Consider the following 25,394-nt stretch of genomic DNA (forward strand, 5'->3'; position numbering starts at 1 on the left):
TATAGATTTTTTTTTTTAAACCTCCCAACAGCCCTTTGAGGAAGTTATCTCTGTGTTGAAAATGAGGCTCAGAGAGGTTACGTGACTTTCCCGAAGTCACAGAGCTGATGGTAAGTGGTAGAGTTGGGATTTGAACCCACTCAGATTCCAAAGTAATGTGCTGTCAGTCATAATGCTTCCATATTCATATCATCTGTGAATTTCCATACATTTTCTCAGTCTTTATCTGAGTTTTTTGAGATGGAAAACTTCTCTTTCTGATTCTTATAAAATATGATTTCCATTAATTTTTTTTTCTTGAAGGAAGTATTGGGTAATTGAAATCAATTGGATTTGAAGCTATGTTGGTGGAAGTACACATGGGATGTGGGCTGAAGCATTCAATGTAATTTTTCTTTCCATCAGCTAATTTTTAAAGTATTAAGAAAGTAGATTCTGATCCTACCAGGAAAGATTTAAATTCTCTTGAGAGCTTAGAGGTGTTAAATGAATTTCTGGTATAGTGCATTTTACGTTTTCAGTCTCTCACCTCATCTCTGTGCACCTGAAGCTCTGTGAATGCTCCTTTGTACCTCCCAGGAGCAGCCAGACCTCCTCCTTGTGTCTTCCTTTCCCCCTCCCCCACACCACCCCTTCACCTCTCCATTCACTCCCCAGTGTGGCCGCTTGGATGTGGTTGTCACCGGGGTACTTTGCAAATAGCCAGATTCTTTTGAGCCAGTAAGCAGAGACCAGACTGCTGCTCCTATCTGGTGCACAGCTTAGTTCAGAAAACAAAGAGTTAAAAAGGAAGCCTGGACTGTGACCGGCTGCGACAACGGTCCTAGGGGGCGCTGTAGCGAGCTCCGGCAGTGACTCATGCTGCTCTGTCACTTGGCTCAGCAGTGGCCCCTGCCACGCAGGCGGCCAGGTGGGGTTAAAGCCAGAACACGCACCGAGTGGGGAGCATGAAGCCTGCACTGCGGGGGCTGTGATGCCCGGCTCGCCAACTCCACTGGCCGGCTCGCCACAGACGGACGCCTCAGCCTGCAGCCATGGCAACGCTTCTGGCCCGCTACACCCCCTGGAGCCCACCACAATGGGCAGCCTCCTGGTGACTGATGGCCGAGTGTCCTCCTCCCTGACCGAGAGAGTGTAGTAGGTCTGCAGAAAGTGGAGAAGATGTAAGATGCTCCTAGCCCGGAGTCATGCCTTAACGAGGTAGGACGCATACGGCCATCGGTGCATTTACACCATCAGTGCGCTGGGATGCTGTAAATCATCGGGAAGAACTTTATTTGGCTGGTGTTTCATTATGCTGATTAAACTGCGGTGGATTTGGGCGGCATGATTGAGGTGGGGAGGAGGGATAATGAACTAAAAAAAAAAAAAAGTGGTTGGTAAGAGCTTTGAGCACACTCTTCTGGCTATGAATGAGCCAGACTGCAGTGCTATCCTAACATGAGTTACATACCTCCCAGGTCCTCTTTCCTGCTCCTTCCTGTCATCCCGCTTAATCCATGAAATGCAGACATGCCATCTTATTTCAGTGACTAACATTAAATATTAATGATCTGGAGCTGTCCAGAGGAGGAAATACATAGGTGTGCGTTGGTTGGCACTCTGGCACGAGCCAGCCTGATGCTCTGTCGAAGTGTTCTGGAAATATCAGGAAGGAGCAGCTGGCTCCCACGAGTTCCCCAAAGTGCTTTCGTACCATCAAGTGACCTGTTTGAGTTTCTCCTTCAGTTTACCCCAACGGGGAAGGCAGCCTGTCTGCCAGTTGGTGGCCATGTTGGCAGAGAAGGGGTTAATCTCTTGTTGCTGTAAGAGCCGAGGTCTGCCTGTGTGAGCTAGATTGAAAGCAGGCGCTGCAGTGCCATCGCTAAGGCTGAAGGAGTAGGACGATTTTCTCCGCAACAGTGTTGAATCCGTCTGAATTTTTCTCTCCCTCTCTTCTTGTTTTTCTCCAACCAGCTCCTCCCCCCTTCGTTCCCACCCTCAAGTCTGATGATGACACCTCCAATTTTGATGAACCAGAGAAGAATTCGTGGGTTTCATCCTCTCCGTGCCAGCTGAACCTCTCAGGTTTCTCGGGCGAAGAACTGCCGTTTGTGGGGTTTTCGTATAGCAAGGCACTGGGGATTCTTGGTAGATCTGAGTAAGTGAAGATTTGACTTTCTAAGGACCTGTACTGATGTGAGGCATAGAGAGCCCAAAGGTGGTGGTGGTGGTGGTGGGTGGGTGGTGGTGGGGGGCAGTGCAGTGAAGGGAAGCTGTTAATCAACCTGCATTTGGGAAGCAATTTACCTGTCTGGGCTTTGGTGGGGTAGATGGTTCATATTCTCATTTTGCTGTGTTTAACGTTCCTCTTCCTGTCCCCAGCATCATAATCGTCCATTGGGTACTTTGGGTTAGTTTTTCAGTGTTTGGTGTTCTTTCGAGGGGAGGAAAGAGTGGGGGATATCTGGCAGTGCAGATCCTTGGTGGAAGGAGAAACGTGCAGGGTTCAAAGGAGCCGTCCGTCTATTTATCCCTCTGTGTTTCCATCTCGCAGGTGGGTGGGTGGAGGTTGCTGTCTTGGCTGTATTGAACGAGAGCTCATAAGCTAAAGGTTTCCTGACGGGCTTCGCCGAGCTGCAAGTGGCTCTGTCAGCGCTCTAACAGATAGATGGTGCTCGGCTCCACTCGAAGTCTGCTGTGAGATCGGGGATCTGGCAGCTGAGCTGCTCTGAGCTGGCGGAGCGCTGGCGGCCAGAGAGAGCCCCGTTACCAAGAGCCACTGAGAGGGAGTGCGATGTAGCCGAGCCATTGATTCCCAGAAACTGGGCTTCACAGGGAAAACAAACAAACCAACCCGGAGCCTAGAAAATGGAAGTAGAAACATCACTGTAAACCTCTCAACATGACAGGTCTTTTCTCCATTCTTGAAAAAGCTCATGAAAAACGCATTCACACCGCACCCGGGACTGGAGGGTCCTGGCTTCCAGCCTCCGGGCATTTCTATAAAACGCAGTAGCTTCTGTGGATATAGGAGCTCCGTGTCTTGCTTCGTTTTGTGATCCTGTGACATTCTGCGTTCAGAGGCACGAGTTCCCCGGGAAGGTCTTGGACTGGCTGTGTTATCCCCCCGATGCCCTGGCTTTCTCACTTGGAGGCTGTGGGGGTAACATTAGGTAATTAGTTGCTGCCCACTTAGGAGACAAGCAGAATTTGATTTTCTCCTTGGCAGCATCCATTCCCGATTTGTTGTGCCTGTTCAGAGATCGATTTGAAGGCATGCGTTGGTTCTTGGATGGTGTCTCCCCATGGGTGCTATTTTGACACTGATGTTCCTCAAAAGATTTCAGACCATCGTCGGGGGACTGGGCGCTTGAGATGAAATAAGGTAGTGGGCTGCGAGTGAATGGGAGAGAGATTTTTGTATTGAAATATGCTGAGGTGGTCCTACTTTCCTTCTCTCCTGGGCTCTGGGTTTAACATCCGGGTTTGGATTTTGGTAGCATTGGCTGTGCCTTTCTGGCTTATTTGCTCTGCAACTCCAAAAACAGTCTGGATGGTAGGAGAGCAGGCAGAGAGCTAACTAGCTGTTGAATGTGCCATCAGATGGATTTGAAATGGCCCAGTAGGGCATTTGAAGAACAGGGCAGAAGTGGAGGCCCGGCGCTAAAGGACGCGTGGTTGGTGGGCAACTTAACGTGGACACGCGCAGCACCCTGAAGGTCACACGTTGGACTGGAGGGAGGTGTGTGGGGAGTTCCAGTTCTGGTTAGCAGTGGGCTGGCCGGCTCAGAATGAAAGCTTGCTTGGGGTGCTACTGATCTGAAAAACTAGGGAGGATTTGAGGGAATTCGATTTTCAGGGTAAAGGCGGAATGCTGTGGGGGATCTTAGCCATTGCAATCAATCTGAAGCAGTGTGTGATGAATGGCTTATCACATGGGAAGCCTGGAACTGCATCTGCCCTTCACAGAAAGCTCAGTTTAGGGAGCTCTCTGACAGGGGGGACATCTCAGTCTTCAGGCCCAGGGACTCCATAAATATTTGTTGGTATAATTTGCTCATGATCCTTTCCCCCAGATTGTGTTTATACTGCTCATTGTATTTGAAGATAGGCTATTTCACCTTTGATAGTTCACAATACATCTCTAGAGCACAACACGAGTGTCTGCTCGTGCCCCAACAGAATGCTGAATGAGATTCTCATAAAAAAAGAAAAAAAGTCCACACAAACAAAAGCACGTATTTCTTACCTGGAAGATGGGACTGGAGTTTTCCTGCTTTTGGGGAACTTTTCTTACCTGGAAGATGGGACTGGAGTTTTCCTGCTTTGGGGGAACAAAATTTCTTTGCCCTGGCAATTTGGGGTTGGAATCAGAAAGAAATTCTTTCATCCTGTGTCTTTGAATGTGATCTTGCTGTCAGATTTGGCTCTTCGGCCATGGGCAGCCCTGTGGGTAAAAGCCTACTGCGTCCTTGTAGAAATCCACTCCACCTGTTGGATGTAGGTGACCCTGGACCAATGGCATTATCATTATTTAGAAATTCATTAAAAGAGGCAGTGGTGAAATTAATCAGAAGCCTCTGCAGTTCTGTGGACATATAGACAAAATTCATTTAGAGGTGGGAGGAGGCATTTTCGGGGGGTGCCACTGGGGACCTGCTGCATCTTACCAAACATCTCCTTCTCCCCTCCCCACTCTCAGAATCACAGGTTTTTGTTTACACACAGGGATTACCTGTGCCGTTACTCACTCTTCACACTGCCGAGGAGATGGCAGATGCTGGGTGCTGCGCTGGGGAAATTGACCCCAGATCTGTTACCAGCAAACTGAATGAAATGTTCAGAGGTGGAGCTGAATGAATGGGGAGTTTTCACAGAGGCTCTGGTCGTGAGAATGATTTTAATTGTTTTGATCATTCGTTGCTTTTTAGGATCCTTTTTTGGGACCCCAGACAGTTTTTAAGCCCGCCATGGAGCGCATCATTATTTTAAGCTTAGCAAGAATCTTGATCTCAGCATTCTGTGTCTGAAGTATCGTGGGCGTTGCTCGCAGCTTGAGTTGGAGGGAGCAGGAGAGATTCGACAAGACTGGTTTTGGTTATCTTTGGGGTGGGATTCTGGCGAAGCTGGTGCTGGAGTGAGGGAGTTTCTGTCTCGTGCCTCTTTCTTTTTAACTGCCAATAACCCAGGCCACATCCCCAAGCTCTGGATGCCTGGGTGTTTCTCTGAGCCTCTATTTGCTTGAATTTTACAATATGTTAAAGGTTTAAAAATAAAATGGATCCCAGCTCCCTTCCCTCCCCTGTCAGCAGAGGTACATTTCTTTAGGTCCCTTCTTCTTCCTAGATTGGAGATATTGTCTCATTTAAGCCCTGGCTGAAACCATGCCTTTCTGCAAACCTTCAGTATAAACTCTAGAAGGGTAAAACCAGTCGGTTTTATATTTTGTGTTAGTTTTACACATGCTGGTTTGATGCTTTTGGGGAACTAGGAAATCTTGGAGGAGCAAAGAGATCTCGATGAGGTTGGAATATGTGGGATGCCAGTGTCTGAATAGGCTGTTTTTTAGGAAGGGGGGCTCTCTCTTCCTTTTGGCTCAGGCCTCTTTCCTATCCTTCTGGGTGGTCGGAAGTTTCATTTGGGAGCCAGCCATCTAAACACAGTGGAGGAACAAAAAATGACTTCCACCATTGCTTCCCAGATTTTCAGGGAACCAGTTTTTGGTACCTCTTCCTTGCTCTGTCGGCGAACCTTTGCATGCCCATTTCCTCAACTGCAAAGTGAGGGCAGGGGGGAATGATCCCTTTCTCTTAGGGCTTTTGGGAGGATTATATGAAACCCATAAAGCACTTGACCTAGGACTTGGGACATGGAAAATTCTCAGTAAATGTTCACTGTCATTATTTTTGTTATTGCTAGTTTGCTGGTTTGTATGTGTCTAGTGTCCCTCTGTTTATACCGAGAGGCTATGGAAGGACCTCAGCAGTAATTAAGTAGTCCAGTTGTGCCAGAGCAGAAACCCAACCTCCCAGATCCCAGGAATTTTCTGCTAGAGAAGCTTAAACATCCTGACCGACCACAAGCTCATATGCAGTGGCCAGATACTTGCAGGTAAAATGCAGTTGTGGGGGCAGAGTGGATTGGGGGATAGAATTAGAAGGCCCAGTCTAGAATGGGTGCCTTTCCATCAAATTGAACAGGTCAAGGCATATATGTGTGAAACAGTCCAGAGGACACAGGGCAAACAACTTTCCTGAAGAACATCATGGTACAAATGTACCAAATGACTGTTTGAGGAGTCAGGAGAGGAAGGCAGCCTTCCTGATAGGGTCACTTAATGGGTAATGTTAACTCACAGTTCTTGCCAAGTTACAGTGATGATCTTTTTTTTTTTTTTTTTTTTTTTTTTAAGATTTTTAAATTTATTTATTTGACAGAGAGAGATCACAAGTAGGCAGAGAGGCAAGCAGAGTGAGGGGGGGAAGCAGGCTCACTGCTGAGCAGAAAGCCCAATGTGGGGCTCGATCCCAGGACCCTGGCATCATGACCTGAGCCGAAGGCAGAGGCTTTAACCCACTGAGCCACCCAGGCACCTCCAGTGATGATCTTCACTGGAATGTCTTTCCATTTCCGATCTCAAGAGCTGGGCTGGGTCTGATTCATCCTGGTTCCCTTGGAGCATAGGACATGGTAGACCATCAGTAAATACCTGTGTTGGAGACTGAGTGTGTTTGCACACTAATTGGAGGTAAAATATTTGGCTTTTTAGAAAACAGTAGATTTGGATGAGGGGAGAGAAACGTAGAGAGCATTTCAGGTAGGTTCAAGTGGTAACAACAGCCCATCCATACAGGGCACCATCACTATACTAGGCTCTGTTCTAAGCACTTTACACTGATGAACTCATTTAAATTGCACAATGACCCACAAAGAAGATAGTGTCATTATTCCTATCTTACATGTAAGGAAACTGAGACATGGAGAGGATAAGCAACTTCCCCAGGATCATGTAGCCCTGAGCCTCTCAGCTAGAAGTTGAATCCAGATGCTGTGGCAGCTCGAGTCTGTTAGCCACTGTTCTATGCCGTGAGGTATCAATGCTGCCGACAGGAAAAATTAGGGAATTTGTGTGGGGTCCCCAGGTTTACATGCTTGTAGGAAGTAGAGGCCCATTGTGGGGAATGATGAGCAGTGGGGTTGGGGCAGGGTGGAATGAGAGCCGAGAGGCAGTCTAATTGCTGAGTTTTGTTTTCAATCTCTGCAAGTTTTTTGAGTAGGTAGATGATGTAGCTCTTGCATTTAAAAAAAAAATTCTGCCTCCTCTCATTTGGAGATTCTTCCCTGGGGTGTGTGTGTGCTCACATAAACACGTGAGTAGTTATTCTCTCCTGGAAGTTTTTTTGCTTGAGTGTAAGCTTGGTGAGCTGAGGGAACTGTGTTGACCTTGCTCTCTACTGAGGCTTCGGGCTGATCATATGCAAAGCGCTCAATAAGCATTTGGTGAACTGGTCCAAATCATTTTTATGGCTGCAGCTTTCAATTTGTTGATGACTCTATGATCCGTGTCTATGCAAATCTATGTTTTATACTCCCAGCTGCCTTCTGTCATTTATCCTGGGGATGGCTTATTCCAGCAGAAGATGGCCTGAATTCTCGAAGCGGTCCTACTTCTCTTTTACTGAAATACTTGGAAGGGTGGGGAAGTCTTCCCTTAAAAACTGTCTTTATTTCCCTGTCCAACCCAGGGCTGTCTGTTACTGTCCCTGCTACTTCCAGATCCCTATTGCAAAAAGCCTCATCTGTCTTTTGAGTTGTTGTTTTTTTAAATAGTCAGCAACAGTAACAGAATGTGCTATAGTACACAAGTGTATGCATCTTCTGTACTTCCTAAATATGTTAAAAAACAAACAAACAAACAAACAAACTGTAACTAGCTCTGGCCTGTGGTTCCTGTCCTCCAGGTCTCTGTGTTTCTTCCATTTTTACCATCATCCAGACTAGATATCCGATCTTTGCCTCTGTCTGTTGTGTTGGGTTCTCTCTTCTCATTCAATTTCTTCTTTCCCTTAGTCAAGCACATCTTGTTCTACTTGTCTTATTCTGTTCTCTATTTAGACTGTACGTGCTTGCCTCGCGGGCCTGGCAGGACCATTCTGCCGCCTTCTTGTTTATCTTAAAGATACCTTTAGGAAATCTAATCCAAATGAGCCTAGCCCAATCCTGAAGATTAGGCTCCAAAAGATCTGTCAAGTGCGTTTTTTGCTGGCCTACACATGCTAATTTGCATGGTTGCCTCGGCTCCCTTAAGAAGACAGTAATTGACTAAGTGGTGCTATGTGTTCCCAAGCTCTGCGCCAGTTTGGCACCTCTTCCTTCGCCTAAGTGAATTTCTCGCCATTCTCTCCGTTTTACTTGTCTTTTGTCTCCTGACCTCCGTCACCTTCCTGTCTCTGACCAGCTTCATCAAAGAATAGCCTTCACTCTGTGCCTCTTTTCCAATCTCTCCAACCTTATGGAAACTGCTGTTTGAGAAGCCACTGATTCCACCCGAACTCCAAAGCCAGTGATCCCCACCTTGCCATGTGATACCGTCATTTACCACATGTGTCTTGAAACTTTGTGCTTGCTTCTCTTCTGTGTTGTGGAAGCTCGGTCTTCCCTCCTACCTCTCTGCCTGCCAGTCTCACTGCTTCCTGGCTGTTGTCTTCTGTTCTGGATTCTTGAAATGCTGTACCATCTCCTCAGGTTCCAGGAATTAATTGCCTTTTTAGCTTGGTCTTGCTTATATGACTTACACTGTCACTTCCTCTTGACTTTCCTCCCTGTGTGCCCTGTGTTCATTGTGGCCAGGATGTTCTACCAGTTTCTCAATGTCCCTGTCCTCTGTTTCCTCCCAACACAGACAGGCTTCTTTGCTCACTCAGTGAGCCAGTAGGTGCCAGTTTGGTTTCCTTGTTTCATCAAACTACTACTCTCTCAACCCTTTTAGACAAGAAAACAGAGTCATCTGAAGCTACTTTCCATCTTCCCCCTTTAGCCCATCATTTGCCAGGTCCTGTCTCTAAGCTGGACCTCTAGGATGACACTTGCGTTTACGCCTTTCTTTCTGTTCCTTACTGCCACCCCTCATAGAGCTTTGCTTGGACTGGTGCAGTAGTCTCCTAACCAATTTTCCTGCCTCCAGTTTTCCCAGCTTTGATCCATTCTCCACAGAGGGTGGAATTCTTCCAAAGCACAAATTGGATGATGTCATTCTCCTACTCAGACCTTCAATGGCATCACAGTGTGCGCAGAATTAATGGCCGCTCCTGAACTTGGTATTCAAGCCTGGTATGCCAAGACCCCAGCCTTCCTTTTCATTCATACCTCCTCCTCCTCCCCTGTGTCTGGGCACACTGCTCAACACTCACTGACGACGGGGACCATCATGTCTTCCACCTCTTGCCTGAAACAGTGCGTTGCCCTTGGCAGGTCTTCAAAGAACATTTGTCAAATTGAAGTACACTGAAGTGGCCAGGGATTATGCCAGTTCCTTCTGCACAAGTGCTAATGGAGGCTGTCCTCTAGCGAGCACTTCTTGTGTGCCTAGAGCTGTGCTGAGTGCCTTACATGCATTGTCTCACTCGGTCTTCCCAGTCTGGCCATCACTCTGCATGGTAGTAGGTATTAACCCTGTTTCCAGAGGAGGACACTTGAGCCTCAGGCAGACTGAGTTCTTTTCCTGATTTCTTGCACGTAGTAACACATTGAAGACTTAGAGCCATCCCTGGCTCCAGGAGCACTGTGCTGTCCTGCCTCTAACAGTTGTGACTTGGCTGGATTGTGTGGGGCCTACGGGCTCGCCTAATAATAAGGGCGAAAGAGTGGCTCCTGCTGAGAATTCACTATGGCACTATTTCAAGCGCTTGACATTTTTGCTTAAACCCAGAAGCACCCATTGTTTGACAGATAAGGAAACTGATCATGAAGCTTGGGTTTTTTAAGATTTATTTATTATTTGGGGGAGAAGCCAGGACAGGGCAGAGGCAGAGGGAGGGAGAGAATCCCAAGCAGTCTCCATGCTGAGTGTAGAGCCCAATGCAGGGCTTGATCTCACAACCCTGAGATCATGACCTGAGCCGAAATCAAGAACTGGATGCTCAACCAACTGAGCCACCCAGACGCCCCAAAGCTTGAGTTACTTCTTGAAGTTCATGCACCTTGCATGTGGAAAAAAATGGCCAACTTTTCCAACTTTTAACTTTAGAGTTGACATAAGTATTCTTTGTTTTGGGGCAGAAACTATGGTACACTCCTTAAAAGCCCAGGCTTTGGAATCGAAGATGTGGGTTCCCATCTAGGGTCTGCTGCTCACCACCTGTGTGAATGAGGCATTTAGCTTCTCCAGCATCAATCCCATCATGTATAGAGTAGGGGTTGTTAGAGCACTTACCTGCTAGGTTTGTTGGGGGGAGCACACGGAATATGTGGTGTTAGCACCTGGAGCAGAGTGAGTGTCGTTTCACATTCTTCTTGTTTTGGGGTGAGGATGGGCCGACAGATGCTTTCAATTCTCCCTTTGTCCCTGCTAGAGTTTATAAAGACATCTTGCTGGTTTCTGCCCATTGAGACAATCAGGCTCCACGTGGGGTTCCTGACAGATGTCCTAATATCTCCATCCAATTTTTTACTCTGAATGGAGTCTGTGATGTGTTGGCTAAACCGGTTCCTTCCATAAAACATGCTCGAGGCTTATGGTGGGATCTAGTTCCAGTGGGGTCTGGAACTTGGTGCTGGGGAAATGGGCTATGCCCAACCTGGGTGGCACGTACTCCCACCCATCCCCCAGTGCTTGAGTGTCCCCTGGAGGGAAGAGTGCGTGTGTCATCATGACACTGCTGTCCTAGAACCAGTATATCCGGGCACCTCCCAGGCAAGGGCCAGAAAGCTTTATTGTGCCAGCATTGATTCTGCATACTTCTTGTTTTGGATTCCTTTGTCCACTGTGACCTTTCACTGAGGCTGCCTGGGGCACAGAAATATTTGGCATACCATTCATTCACCCATTCAGTCACTCCGCAAATACACTGCTCTAGGCCTTGCGGCATAACTGAACAAGACAGACAGGGTCCCTGCCCTCAAGAAGCTAGCTTTCTGTTGGGGGAGACAAGTTCATAAATAAGAGATTTGCGGATGATGGTGAGGGCTGCAAAGAAGTTAGAACCTGGGGTGGGGAATGACCACCTAGATCCCTGAGGCCAGGACTAGCCTGCAGGTGTCCAGTGAGCACAGAACCCAGAGGGTGGAGTTTCTGGGCACATGGGGAGCTGGGTTTTGAGGTTGGATGGGCCTTCAGGTTTGGATTCTGAGTGGGGACGTGATACGTGTGGTTCTCATTGACTGAGTGTGGTGGATGGAAAGGCAGTAAGAACTGGACTCAACGAGATAAGTTAGGCCCCTGCGGCTGTCCAGGAAGGAGGGGGAAGTATGGCATTAACCCACACAGCGGGGCACTGGCTTAGAGGTGCGGACTGTGTGAGAAGTCCCACCAGTAGCTACATTTCCATTAATTATGTGACTTTAAATAAATGCTTCTAGAGTTACATATTAATCGTTCCAAGCAAATGCTCTAATTCAGCCAGAGACCACTGCTGTGTGTGTGTTTGGGAGAGAGTGGTGTAGATGGGTACGTAAGGGTGCCCCAAAGCTAGCTAGACGCTGAAAGTTTAGTAGAGCCGTATTTTTAATATTTCCAAGTGTTCATGATGGACACCACTTGTGTATTTTTAAATGGGCTTATAAAGTTAGTTCATAAATTTCAGAATGCTCAATCTTAAAAGCCAATATATTTTCGGAACAGAATGCTGATGAGTGTTTTATTTTTTGCACCATATTACATCTTGCTGTTGCATGTATTTTTAGTGCTGTTGGCCACAATTAAGGTAGGGCCCTCAGCTGAGCTAATTTTGATTCCCTGGGTTTAGACTCAAGTATCTGTTCTTGGTTATCTCGAGAAGATCTGTGATTTGTGATCTGTGTCCTCTGGGATCTGGTGGTATCTTCTGCAGTCTCAGGTTCCTCTTCCCAAGGGAATAAATGGTTGGCTTGATGGCTTAAGCATGATCTTCATTATTATAGCAGTGACCAGAGATACTCAATGCATAGGCTTCCTTGAAGATGGAAGTACGGATTATCTCCTCTTCAGCTAGGAAGCATTCTCTTGGTAGCTTTATTAAGGAATTTTTTTGAGTCATGTGGATTATTATAGACACCGGGAAAACTATATTTTATCATTTGTACTTAAATGTTGAAGTTACATGGAAAGCAATTTTTAGGTCACATCTAACACATTTTAAGCAAATACTCTTTCCGCTGCAGCAGAACCCACCGCACCTGACCTTCCCTTGGTGTGTCATATACCATTACCTCTATTAATACTTTTTGGGCCCCTGTAATTATAAAGCAGATGTGTATATCAGGAAGAGATGTTGATTTCAGAGTAAATTTTTCTAGAAAATAGAAGCTGGAAAAAAAGAGGAAAACCCAAACTTGGCTTCGTGCTCGAAGAGACAGCACTGCTGTGTGTGGGCGGCTGGCTGCATGTTCCCGCTGCTCAGAAGTGCCTTTTCTCTCCATGGGTTTAACTGGCTGTGTATCAGAGATGTGGCCGGGAGGAGTAGGCAAGCAAAGTGTGGGCAGGCTGCATGTTCTTTTATTAGCATCCTTATTGTACTGCATCTCATCGAGCCCCGAGCATGAACCAGCTTGGGCCCTTGAAGTCTGTACTGTTTCCTATTTAATTACCCCCCCTCGAGCCACCAAATGAAGGAGGAAGAGTTGCTCTTGTGTGTGCGTTGAGCTGTTCCTGGAGGTGGCTATGGACTGACCTGAATGGAAGTTCTTGGGCACCCGGACTGCATTGGACTCAGCCTTTGAGCTGCCCTTCCAGCATTGCCCTCAGCCAGTCACAGATAGAAGTTACCTTCCTTTGAGTGATCCATTTCCCTTTCTCCTGTAAGCTCACTCCTCTGGGTCTCTGCAGCGCTGTTCTTGGGTTGCTTCTCTTGGGTTTGTCTAAGGCTGATCAGCCGAGAAGTAGCAGAGTCAGGATTTGAACCTATGGCCGTTGGGTTGCAGAACCCAACTTTGAAGCAAAACCCAGTTCTGCTGCCCCACACCGGCGCCCACATCATTGTAATGGGGTAGGAGCATGTAGAGGCCATAGGAAAAAGCCATTCCCTTAACTTCAGTGCCATCCTACAGGATTGTTGAGTGAGTTCAGTGACGTAACTTGTAACTCATAAAGTTTCATAAAGTTATAACAAGTATAGTGCCTGATGCGTAGTTAAGTCTCAATGAATGGACACTATCATTGATGACAAAGGTAGTGGCATTAATTCTCTCTCCTACCTTGCTGCTTGTTTGAGAATGGGAATTCTGACTTTCCTAACTAGGAGACTACATGAGAAATAAGTAGAATACAAATATGTTGAGCCATACCTGTCCCTAGTATGTTTCTCTTACAGAAGTAATTCGTGGAAATGGCATAGTGATGTATTAAAAATAAGGGTAAGAATATCTTTAATCACTGTCTGAAATCTGCACATTGTCTTGAAATTCATAGTCCACCATGATGAACTTCAGAATTGTGTCCCCACTCAAGGAGTGACCAAAAGGCACCAGTACCAAGTGGCCTGGCCAAAATGCCACCTCGAGCTGAATGCTGGGGACAGTCATACCATGAGTTTTAAATCCCTAGACCTGAAATTGCAGGTGCTTTCTTCTAATTAGCATCCTGCTTCTCAATCCTCTTTGTACATTAGAATTACCCAAGAGCTTAATAAAATGGCACTGCCCGGCCTCCTCTCCCAGTCAGTCTCTGGTTTAATTGGTCTAGTTGGGTCCTGTATATCAGGGTCTTTTGTTGTTGTTGTTGTTTTTTATAAGACTTTATATTTTTGAGAGCAGTTTTAGGTTCCCAGCGATAGTAGCAAGAGGTGTAGAGGTTTCCTATTTACTCCCAAATGGGCACAGCCTCCCCCATCATCAACATCTCCCACCAAGAGGGTATTCTCGTTATAGTCGCGGAACCTACAGGCACACATCATCATCACACAGTTGACCTTAGAGCTCACTGTTAGTGTGTGGATTATGAATTTGGACAAATGTGTAAGGACCTGGACCCACCATCATAGGATCCCGTGGAATATTTTCACTGCCTTACATCAGTATTTTATAAAATCTTCCCAGGCGATTCTAATGTGCAGCCCGGTTGAAGACCAGGGAAGTTCCAGAAAGCCGTGAGGACCTTTACCCCTACTCCATTCCTCCAGCCTTAGGTACAGTCTGGGTTCAGTACCAGCATTCTTACCATAGCTTTTTTTTTTTAGGTGTGATTTTTATTTATCCTTAAAAAAAAAGAGAGAGAGAGATTTCTTTAGCACCTTTATTCTGAAGAGCTCTTAATTGCTGTACTTAGAACTTCTTTATTTTATTTTATTTTATTTATTTATTTTTTTTATAAACATGTATTTTTATCCCCAGGGGTACAGGTCTGTGAATTGCCAGGTTTACACACTTCACAGCACTCACCAAAGCACATACCCTCCCCAATGTCCATAACCCCACCCCCTTCTCCCAAGCCCCCTCCCCCCAGCAACCCTCAGTTTGTTTTGTGAGATTAAGAGTCACTTATGGTTTGACTCCCTCCCAATCCCATCTTGTTTCATTTATTCTTCTCCTACCCACTTAAGCCCCCATGTTGCATCACCACTTCTTCATATCAGGGAGATCATATGATAGTTGTCTTTCTCTGCTTGACTTATTTCGCTAAGCATGATACGCTCTAGTTCCATCCATGTTGTCGCAAATGGCAAGATTTCATTTCTTTTGATGGCTGCATAGTATTCCATTGTGTATATATACCACATCTTCTTGATCCATTCATCTGTTGATGGACATCTAGGTTCTTTCCATAGTTTGGCTATTGTGGACATTGCTGCTATAAACATTCAGGTGCACGTGCCCCTTTGGACCACTACGTTTGTATCTTTAGGGTAAATACCCAATAGTGCAACTGCTGGGTCATAGGGCAGTTCTATTTTCAACATTTTGAGGAACCTCCATGCTGTTTTCCAGAGTGGCTGCACCAGCTTGCATTCCCACCAACAGTGTAGGAGGGTTCCCCTTTCTCCGCATCCTCGCCAGCATCTGTCATTTCCTGACTTGTTGATTTTAGCCATTCTGACTGGTGTGAGGTGATATCTCATTGTGGTTTTGATTTGTATTTCCCTGATGCCGAGTGATATGGAGCACTTTTTCATGTGTCTGTTGGCCATCTGGATGTCTTCTTTGCAGAAATGTCTGTTCATGTCCTCTGCCCATTTCTTGATTGGATTATTTGTTCTTTGGGTGTTGAGTTTGCTAAGTTCTTTATAGATTTTGGACACTAGTCCTTTATCTGATATGTCGTTTGCAAATATCTTCTCCCATTCTGTCAGTTGTCTTTTGATTTTGTTAACTGTTTCCTTTGCTGTGCAAAAGTTTTTGATCTTGATAAAATCCCAATAGTTCATTTTTGCCCTTGCTTCCCTTGCCTTTGGTGATGTTCCTAGGAAGATGTTGCTGCGGTTGAGGTCGAAGAGGTTGCTGCCTGTGTTCTCCTCAAGGATTTTGATGGATTCCTTTCACACATTGAGGTCCTTCATCCATTTTGAGTCTATTTTCGTGTGTGGTGTAAGGAAATGGTCCAATTTCATTTTTCTGCATGTGGCTGTCCAATTTTCCCAACACCATTTATTGAAGAGGCTGTCTTTTTTCCATTGGACATTCTTTCCTGCTTTGTCGAAGATGAGTTGACCATAGAGTTGAGGGTCTATTTCTGGGCTCTCTATTCTGTTCCATTGATCTATGTGTCTGTTTTTGTGCCAGTACCATGCTGTCTTGATAATGACAGCTTTGTAATAGAGCTTGAAGTCCGGAATTGTGATGCCACCAACTTTGGCTTTCTTTTTCAATATCCCTTTGGCTATTCGAGGTCTTTTCCATATAAATTTTAGAATTATTTGTTCCATTTCTTTGAAAAAGATGGATGGTACTTTGATAGGAATTGCATTAAATGTGTAGATTGCTTTAGGTAGCATAGACATTTTCATAATATTTATTCTTCCAATCCAGGAGCATGGAACATTTTTCCATTTCTTTGTGTCTTCCTCAATTTCTTTCATGAGTACTTTATAGTTTTCTGAGTATAGATTCTGTGCCTCTTTGGTTAGGTTTATTCCTAGGTATCTTATGGTTTTGGGTGCAATTGTAAATCGGATGGACTCCTTAATTTCTCTTTCTTCTGTCTTGTTGTTGGTGTAGAGAAATGCAACTGATTTCTGTGCATTGATTTTATATCCTGACACTTTACTGAATTCTGTACTTAGAACTTCTAAACACTGAACATTTGTCAAGCATCAAAATAGCTATCAAAATAAAAAGAGGGATCTGGACCTCAGGAGGCGAGGAGAGCTGTCTGACGGTCTCCCATGAGTGCAGGTGGGTGGGGGGCGCATATCCCCTTGATTCTGGGCCTCATTAATGAGTGACCTAGAAACGCTTTTTTTTTTTGTTTTTTGTTTGAATAAGCAATCAGCTTTTATACCTACAGCAACGCACTTTAAAAAGTAAATACTGCTGGATCCTGTCCTTCATTTGTTATCAAGTCTTGGGGCCACTTCCCACCCCAACATCATGCACCCCCTGTAATCGTTCTTCTAGAAGGTGCTGTGTTCAGGCGCAAAGAGCTATGGCCTTTGCTATTGTCGCTGACCCAGGTCAGGGTGTAACTTAGTGACATGTGGGTGTCTCCTGATTACTAAAGGACCGGGGACCCCATGTGTGGATCATCCCTCCCTCCTTGGGGGGTTTGGGTCTCCTTCTCTAGCCTACCCAACACAGAGAAGTGAGGAATATGGGAAGTAGCAAAGGCAGCCCAAGGTCATGCCAAGCAACGCATTTCATATCAGATTAAAAAGAAAAAGTGTGCATGTGTGTGGGTTTTGGCTAGATTTTAGATAGAAAATAGTCTAGTGAGAGCTCTAGAACTAGATTAAAATTTTTTGCCCAAAGTGCTGTCAAAAAATTTGTTTCTGGATTTCAATCCCTCTTGCCCATTTCTGTGAACAATCAACATTTGTTTTAATGTGAATAATAGCACGGAATACTTTCAGCCCCCCGAGTTTTACTATTTCAAACAACTGTTCTAGGCCTGTAAGGCATGTAGTATTTATTTACACTGTTGCATGGGTTGTGATGATAGAAATGACAATGATGGTAGCCATGGTTGACATTTATTGAGCCCTTATAATGTGCCAGGCGCTGCACCAAGGGTGATATCCGGCTGATCTCATTTAACCCTCACAAGAACTCTTTGAAGTAGGTTGAGAATTATCTCCATTTCACAGATGAGGAGACTGAGGCTCCCTGAGTGGCAGAGTCAGATTTTGAACAGAGCAGCATGCCTCTGGGTGTCCACTGCAGCGTGAATGTAGGGAGCCGTCATGGGGTACAGTCAGCCGGCCAGCCCTGCCGTGCCAGCCCTTGCCACTGGGCCAGGGAGAGAGGGCTAAGTTGCTGCAGGAAACAGACCTCATGTAGGCCAGGAAGTAGTTTGGGGCATCAGAGCAGAATTTCACTCGCTGGTAAGAAGTGAGTGCTCACCGATGACCGGCTCTTGCAACCCTGTTACCAAGGCAACAAAAATGGGCACGTGGGACGGTGGTGGGCTCTGTCACATGTCCCTCTGAGCCCAAGAACTCTGCTCGCTATTCCTCTCCTCTTACCCTTCACCCACCCCAGGGTTCATGCCCAGGGTGCCATTCCCTGAGGGCAGCTGCCCTGAGTAAGAGGTGTCCTCTCCACCCCTAACTCACTGCTTCTCGGGACGAGGCAGAGTGTGTGAGTGACATATACATGTATGGGTAAGCGCCTCCTTTCTGTGGAGAGGGTCTCCTTCTAGCCTCCTCTCGGGAGGCCATGCTGCATTCTTTTCATGATGCCATCCTGGGCACTCTGTCAGGTGTGCCTGTCCTCACCTCCAGCTCTCCGTAGAGACCAGCAGAGATCATTTGCCACTTGGCAGCTTGCCTCATAGAATGATAGAGGATAAAGAGTTAAGACCCAGCTAGCTTCAGGCTGGAGCCCTGTGTGTAGTCTGTGCTTAGGAAGCGTACCAGTCTCTTATTGCTGCTGTAACATGTTGCCTCAAATAAGTAGCTTAAAACAGCATGAACTATCACCTTGGAGTTCTGGATGCCAGGAATCCAAGATGAGTTTTTCTGGGCTGACACCAGGGTGTAGACAGGGTTGTGCTCTGTGGAGCCTCTAGGAGAGAATTGATTCCTTACCTTTCCCAGCTTCTAGAGGCCACCTAGATTCTTTGGTTCCAGGCCCCTTCCTCGGCCTTCAAAGCTAGCAGCTTCACATCTTTGACTCACTCTCTCTCTCTCTCTCTCTCTCTCTGACCCTGACCTGACTTCTGCTGTCACATTGCCTTCCCTCCTCTACTTTTGTCTCTGAAGGACCCTTGTGATAACATCACATCTGCCCAGAAATCTAAGATAATCTCCCCATCTCAGAACTCTTACCTTAGCCCCTCTGCAAAGTCCCTTTTGAGTCCCTTGACTCAATGCCAAGTAATGGATTCACAGGTTCTGGGGATCAGGAGACAGACAAGTTAGGGGTGGGGGACTTACTTGGCTCACCATAATAAGCATTAGCTGGGGTTTTGGTCTTTATTTATTTTTTAAAAAATTTTTTATTTGAGAGAATGTGAGTTGGGAGAGGGAGAAATTTTTATACGAGCGAGAATGTGAGTTGGGAGAGGGAGAAACAGACTCCCTGCAGAGCAGGGAGCCCAACGTGGGGCTCTATCCCAGGACCCTGAGATCATGATGTGAGCTGAAGGCAAACACTTAACTGACTGAGCCACCCAGCCACCTGCTTTAGCTGTTTTTATAAAACGGAACAGAACCAAATTGGCTAGCTTGGGGCTAGAAGAACCAATAATTTGATCAGTATTGTTACTGATGATGTTTGTTAGGTACTTGCAGTGTAAGCTCACTCGCCTCAGGGCCTTTGCATCTTAGTCCCCTTCCCTGGAGCATGTTTCCTTCCAGAACTTGGATGGCTAGTACCTTCTTATCCTTCAGGTCCCAGCTCAGATGTCACCACTCAGAGAGGCCCTTCCTGGGGACCCTTGCTTAGACCAAGTCCCTGACCCATTTCCTTCTCTCACACCATAGCCCCCTGTGTCCTTCTTTGGCATCGTCTGTAACTTTTTGGTTGTGGGTTACCTGATGCATGCTGTCTGCGCTCTACTCCAGGAGGGCCAGGGCCCTGGCTGTCTTGTTCGCAGCTGTTCTGGTACCTGGAACAGAGCAAGGGCACAGTGCGTATCTGTTCCGTGAGTAGGTGAAAGAAGCCAGGTAGGCACAACACCGTGTGTTTAACGCTCACGCTCCCCTCTGTGAGCGGTCCCTTCATTGTCCCATCCCACAGATACGGCAACCAGGGCCCGGAGGGGTGGAAGCATTGCCTCAGGTCCATGGCGACTGAGTTTACACCCAGGTCAGCCAGAGTTCTTGCTTCCGTCCACCTCTCTGCCTCGTGGCCTTGAGGTCATCAGAAGCTTCTCGAACCAGCTCTGCGGACGGCCGCAGAACCCTGGCAGGTCCCTTATCTCTGCCGCAGTTTCTGAAAGTAGCTTTTCCGAACCACCTGCTGGCCGCCTTGACGCTGGCTTTCTTCTTATCTAGGTCTGTCGTGTCAAGTCTGGACTCCCCTGCCAAGACTAGCTCCATGGAAAAGAAACTTCTCATCAAAAGCAAAGAGCTGCAAGACTCCCAGGACAAGTGTCACAAGGTATTTATTTCCGCAGCCGGCCTCCCTCCTTGCTCCAGGATCCTCCCGTCAATGTATGCCAAGGGAGCCGCCCGGGGCCGCTGCTGGCACTGAGCCACCTGACCCATACCGAGCGGGCGAGGCGCTCCCTCCCTCACTGAAGTCTCGCCTCCAGCAGCTCAGAGGGAGATGAATTCAGGCCTTGACATTGCCGTCAATCCTTTAAATCTTAACCAGAGGAGGCCCTGGATTTAGAACGGCCCGTTCCTCAGCATGACCCAGCCCGATGTCTGCTTCTTCCGGCAGGTGGCGTGGGTCCTCACCTGTGGCCGCGATGCCTCCCATCTGCTTTGAGTGATGCGAAGTCTCTCTTCTTAGTCCTTTAAGCCTCCTGCTTATGTAACTGCGGCCACTGTGTTGACTATGCTCAACGTCTCTTAACGCTCACTGTTCCTGCCCCAGGGCAGCTCTCTGGAAGCTCCTAAAACCCACTCCTTGCCTGGGACTCCTCTAAGAGTGCAGACGAATACACATCTCCTTGCCCTGTTCGGGATTGGTCCTCTAGATCTTTGCAAGGAGATGGGGGGGATCAAGATGGATTTGGGATAAAATTAAAGTGACGCGTGCCAAAAACCCAACCAAACCCCAAAAGCATACAGGTGAAAAATGGTGATTGTGGCTTCCTTGCTCACTGGGCTAGAGAAGTGACCAAGTGTGAACCGAGTCTTGGATGAGAGGAGTGACTTAGCATTGGTGACTGTCCTTACGAAGAACTGTGCACCCCCCCGGGCGAAGAAGCAATGGTATTTCCTTCCCAACCTTTGGCACTTTAGTGTCAGCCCAAACCACCAGGTGGTTTCGGAGGCTGCTTGAGATTTGATTGCTCCTAACGGACCTCCACGGGCCCTTTTAACCTGTCGATGTGTCTGTTTCAGATGGAGCAGGAAATGACCCGGTTACATCGGAGAGTGTCAGAGGTGGAGGCTGTTCTTAGTCAGAAGGAGGTGGAGCTGAAGGCCTCTGAGACTCAGAGATCCCTCCTGGAGCAGGACCTTGCCACCTACATCACAGAATGCAGTGTGAGCCTTCCCCAAAGCCCCCTTCCCTTGGAGGCGGCCTTGCTGTTGTGTGTGTCTCATCCTGTTTTGTGACGGCTTCATGAGGCACATCACAGCCGATGGCAGAGCGTAGAGACAGAGAGAGAGAGGGAGGGAGTGTTCCCAGGCAAACTGTGTGATTGGCAGGGTAGCCAGAGCCAGGCGGGAGGTCCCAGAACAGTGAGGACCGGGCTCCAGCAGTCCAGGTAGGCTGCGGAGACTGGACGCGGGCCTCGACGTCACTGCGGCGAGCGGCCAAGGGGCCGAGTGCCTCTCATCCCAGCCTCTCTGGCCTGTATCCCGTCCACCACCCGCAGCCTCAAGAGCCCGACTCCTAAATGAGCACAGGAACATGTATTTTGAATCTGCCCAAGATCTCTTTTCCATTGCTTAGAACCAGTGCAGCAATGAGAAAACTCAGCCTGTAAAAAACAAAAGGAAAAAAAAACCCCAAAAAACAAAAACCCAGGCTCTCACGCATTATTTACCATATGACTTTTTTTGGATTTGTTTTGTTTTTGTTTTTTTTTTATTCCTTTCCCTCACAAGAGTAGACTGTCTTCTCCATTGTCTCGTTAAATTTTTCATTCAGGTGTTTTTTTAATGTGGCCAATTAAACAGTCTTAAGAAGTTGAATCACACATTTTTCCAGTTTTTTTCACAAGGGAGAGGAAATCTATAGAACGTGGCTGATTAAGAATAACTGCTATGTTTCCATTCCAGATTTGGCTGCCTTTCAGTGGTGGGTGAAGTTATTCAGATATGTGTTTCAGATCTGTATTTCAGTGCCACTGAAGCGTTGAGGGAAACTTATGGATGAAAGGTGTCCAGAAAACGTAAGCCAGGAGGTGGAATTAGACTCCTTGGAGTCTTAAATGGCAATTAGGCGAGAAGGAAGTCATTGCTACTTTGAAAGAGGGATCTATACCGGGGAGTCCTCTAATCCCCGATATTCCGGAAAAGTCTTCGTAGCCCTCCCAGTGGTGGTTTAACGAAAGGCTAAGGGATCCTGCTGGTTTTCAATCCCAAACACACAAGTAAGTATCTGCCAGGAGAGGTAGACAGAGGTAGGAGGCAGGTTCTGATGCTGGTTTGCAGTTTCAGGCTGGACCCGAGAGAACACAGAGATTGAGATGATGTTTCTTGAACCCGAGGGGTTTTACAGGATGAAAAAAGCCGGAGCCAGCAACCAACTGGAAGTTATCAACTTTGCTCCGTCACCTGAAAGCGTCTTGGTGTCTGCGAAGCAGCTTGCAAGCTCCCTTAATGAATCTTTTCCAACCGAGCAGGAACCACAGGGTACCCCTATTAAAATTTTTGCTTTCCTCAGAGCTTAAAGCGAAGTTTGGAGCAAGCACGGATGGAGGTGTCCCAGGAGGATGACAAAGCACTGCAGCTTCTCCATGATATCCGAGAGCAGAGCCGGAAGCTCCAGGAAATCAAAGAGCAGGTATGACGGCTGCTGGGCCACGGGGCTGCTGGGCCACGGGGCCCCTCGGACCTCTAATTCCAGGGGAGGTGTGTTTCGGGAGGGGCAGGGGGAGGGAAGGAGGACGGGGGCGGAGAGAGAGCTATGTAGGTCATTTGGAAACTGTGGATTCTCCACGGTTTATATAAATGGTGGAGTGCTTGTTCTAGCTCCTTTTGAAGTCTGCAGCCCATCATGGCCACTCTTTTCAATTAAAGGTGTAGCTTTAGAACAAAAGTGGCCAAACTGTAGCCTGTGGGGCGAATCTGGCTCACCCCCCGTTTTCCACAGCCATGAGCTAAGAATGGCTTTTTGCATTTTTAACTGGTTGGGGGAAAAAAGCGAAGAAGAATATTTCATGACATGTGAAAATTATGTAGAATTCAAATTCCAGCATCCATAAATAAAGTTTGATTGGAACACGGCCATGCCCATTCATTTATGTAGTGTCCATGGTTGCTTGTCATGCTACAGTGGCAAGGGTGGGTAGTTGTGACAAAGACCATATGGCCTACAAAGCAGAAGTTACTTGCTATCTAGCTTTTTACAGAAAAAGTTTGCCTATCTCTGCTTTAGACCATCAAAAAAATTAATATTGTTATAGCTTTTCAGGGGCACTTTAAGTTTTTGAGGGAGGCCAGGTTATTTCTTTTCTTCCTTTCTTACCCCTTTTTTTTTTTTTTTTAAAAGATTTTATTTCTTTATTTGAGAGAGAGCTAGAGAGAGCAGGAATGAGAGGAGGGGCACACTCCTTGAGGAGTCTCCGTCCCAGGACCCTGGGAATCATGGCCTGAGCCAAAGGCAGAGACTTAACTTACTGACCCACTCACCCAGGCGCTTTGAAGCCAGGATGTTACATAGTTTAAATTGTATGTATATGGAGAGAAGAAGCGTTTGAGAGGCAAAGGCCACATCAGAATTAACCTGGGAAATCTGAGTGCAGAAAGCCATCCACTGAGTGTTCAGAAAAGAGAATCAAGATGTTTAAAAAGCCTACTTACTCTCTGTCTGTCTGTCTCTCTCTCTTTTTTTTTCCTTTCTATAAGGATTTTCTTTCTGGATGGTTCATTTTTATTTTGCTTTATTGTTTCCTTTTTAGCATGGGTTTTTTGGGTCCTTTGAAGAAACTGTAAATAGAAACTTTAATGAAGAGATGGCAGTGAACGATTGGGAGAGCTGAATTATCAGCTGCCTGGCAACTCTCATTCATTTCAGAACATCTAAGGGAAGCAGTGATGGGAATGAACATTTTTGTCCCCGAGTAGCACAGACTTAGCCATTGTGGGGAGGGAAGGGTGAGAGGGCTAATGCAGGAGACTCCCACAAGTCATTTGATCTGTTAACTTTTCCCTAAAGAAAGAATGAATGTTTTAGGGTTTTTGTTGGCACAATCTGTGGACCACCTTACTATTTGAAACTGATCAGTTACTATCCTCTTGCTTGACTAAGACATTATAAACAAACCTGTAAAGGTAATGTTGGCAATCTGTTCTGAACACGGATATTAATCTTAGAGATTTTTGAAGGTTACACATAGAATTGGAAAAATCTGCTCTGACAGTTGACTCATTGTACCTTTTATCAACATAGGTTTTCATCCTGAAAGTTTCAAGGGACAGGATTCTTTTTCTCCCATTAGTTCAATGTGTTTGGAGATTTGCTTTTGGGGACATCCTGGGGGAAATGAAAGCCGCATTTGGCCACCAGAGGGAGCAGCTGGTGGCCATGACTTCCATAGAAACTGAATTTTCAGGACATTTTGAAAAGGTACATGCTGGTGGTTGAGTTCAAAGAGATGTCTTTGATGATTCCTACCACAGTTGGCATACATGTGGAGTTTTAGATTTAATGACTGCTGAAAGTTCCACCGGGGCGGAGGGCGGGGCAGAAAACTTCTCCGCTTCTGATTTCCTTTCTCATCGGAAGACGGATTTATTAAATTGGCTTTTGGTGAGTTTTGGGAGACCAGGATGTCTGCAGTCCAGGAAAAAGCATTTCCTGCTTCTCAGCAGACTCCTAGGGTTCGGTTTGCGATTTGTCGACTCCTCCCAGAGTTGGCATTTATTCCCCCCACGTTTTCTCTCCAAAGCTAATTTCTGCACAGCTATTCATTTTTTAATTTTCTGAATATTGTGCTTCTGCTTAGCCACCCCCTAAAGAGTGTTTGCATTTGGTTCATGATAGAAACAACTAAGAGTCTCAGGTGATTGCTCGATTCATACACCATTACTAGGATGGCTGATGAACCTTGACCCTTCTTCAGGAAGGAAAATGAAGTTTGAGTAACGCAGAAGGTGTTGGCGTTTTGGGGTTTCTGTTGGAGTAAGAGTATGTCTTTCTTCCCACAAAACTCTGAGGCTTCATTCAGAAGACATACTTTAGGGCAGATCTTGAAGGGTGTCTGCGGTTCCCCATCTTGATCCCACTCAGCACTGACTGACAGTCCATCCCATGCCAAGACGCGACCGCTGTCTCTCAGCTCTCCTTGGAAACAGACCCAGTTATTTTCTCTCATACTTTTCCTGAAGCAGGGATTTGGTCAGCTGTTGGATTTAGAGGATTTCCGTGAAGGAGGCAGCATTATAACAGTGACTCAACAGATGAGGTAGAATTCCTTTTGCTGCTTGTAGCGAGCTGGGCACCCTAAGAGCTCAGATGGCTGATAGAGATGTTGTCTGATTCTGGCCTTCCTCCCCGTGGGCGCCGACAGCTCAGGAAAAAGAAATGTTGAGGGGAAAGAACAACACTCTGTCCTTGCTCTTGACAAAACACAAAAATCACTTACCCCTCTCCCTCTTGCCGACAGAAATTCCAGACAGAAAAAGGAGCTTGAGGGTAAAAGATGCCCAAGATTTTCTCTCAGCTCTTTGCTTCCTCTGGAGCTTAGGGTTTGTTCCTGTGAGCAAGCCAGCAGTACTTTAAGGCACCCATAAAAGGCTTACACGTCTTTTGTTCTTGTTTTTAGTGAGAAGAAAAACAGT

General features: G+C 46.5%; 1 protein-coding gene across 9 annotated transcripts in view; it reads left to right on the forward strand.

The window, feature by feature from the left end:
* CIT (citron rho-interacting serine/threonine kinase) overlaps positions 1-25,394 on the forward strand; it is a 167,913-nt gene that overhangs the window by 61,885 nt on the left and 80,634 nt on the right. For all 9 annotated transcript variants that reach the window (XM_059138701.1, XM_059138700.1, XM_059138703.1 and 6 more), the window contains exons 10-13: positions 1,957-2,140; positions 19,764-19,869; positions 20,784-20,927; positions 22,276-22,395. In XM_059138701.1, the coding sequence (XP_058994684.1) occupies positions 1,957-2,140; positions 19,764-19,869; positions 20,784-20,927; positions 22,276-22,395 (554 nt within the window). The remainder of the gene's footprint in view (positions 1-1,956; positions 2,141-19,763; positions 19,870-20,783; positions 20,928-22,275; positions 22,396-25,394) is intronic.

Source organism: Mustela lutreola, chromosome 11 (genome assembly GCF_030435805.1).
Source record: "Mustela lutreola isolate mMusLut2 chromosome 11, mMusLut2.pri, whole genome shotgun sequence".
In the NCBI taxonomy this organism is placed as follows: domain Eukaryota; kingdom Metazoa; phylum Chordata; class Mammalia; order Carnivora; family Mustelidae; genus Mustela; species Mustela lutreola.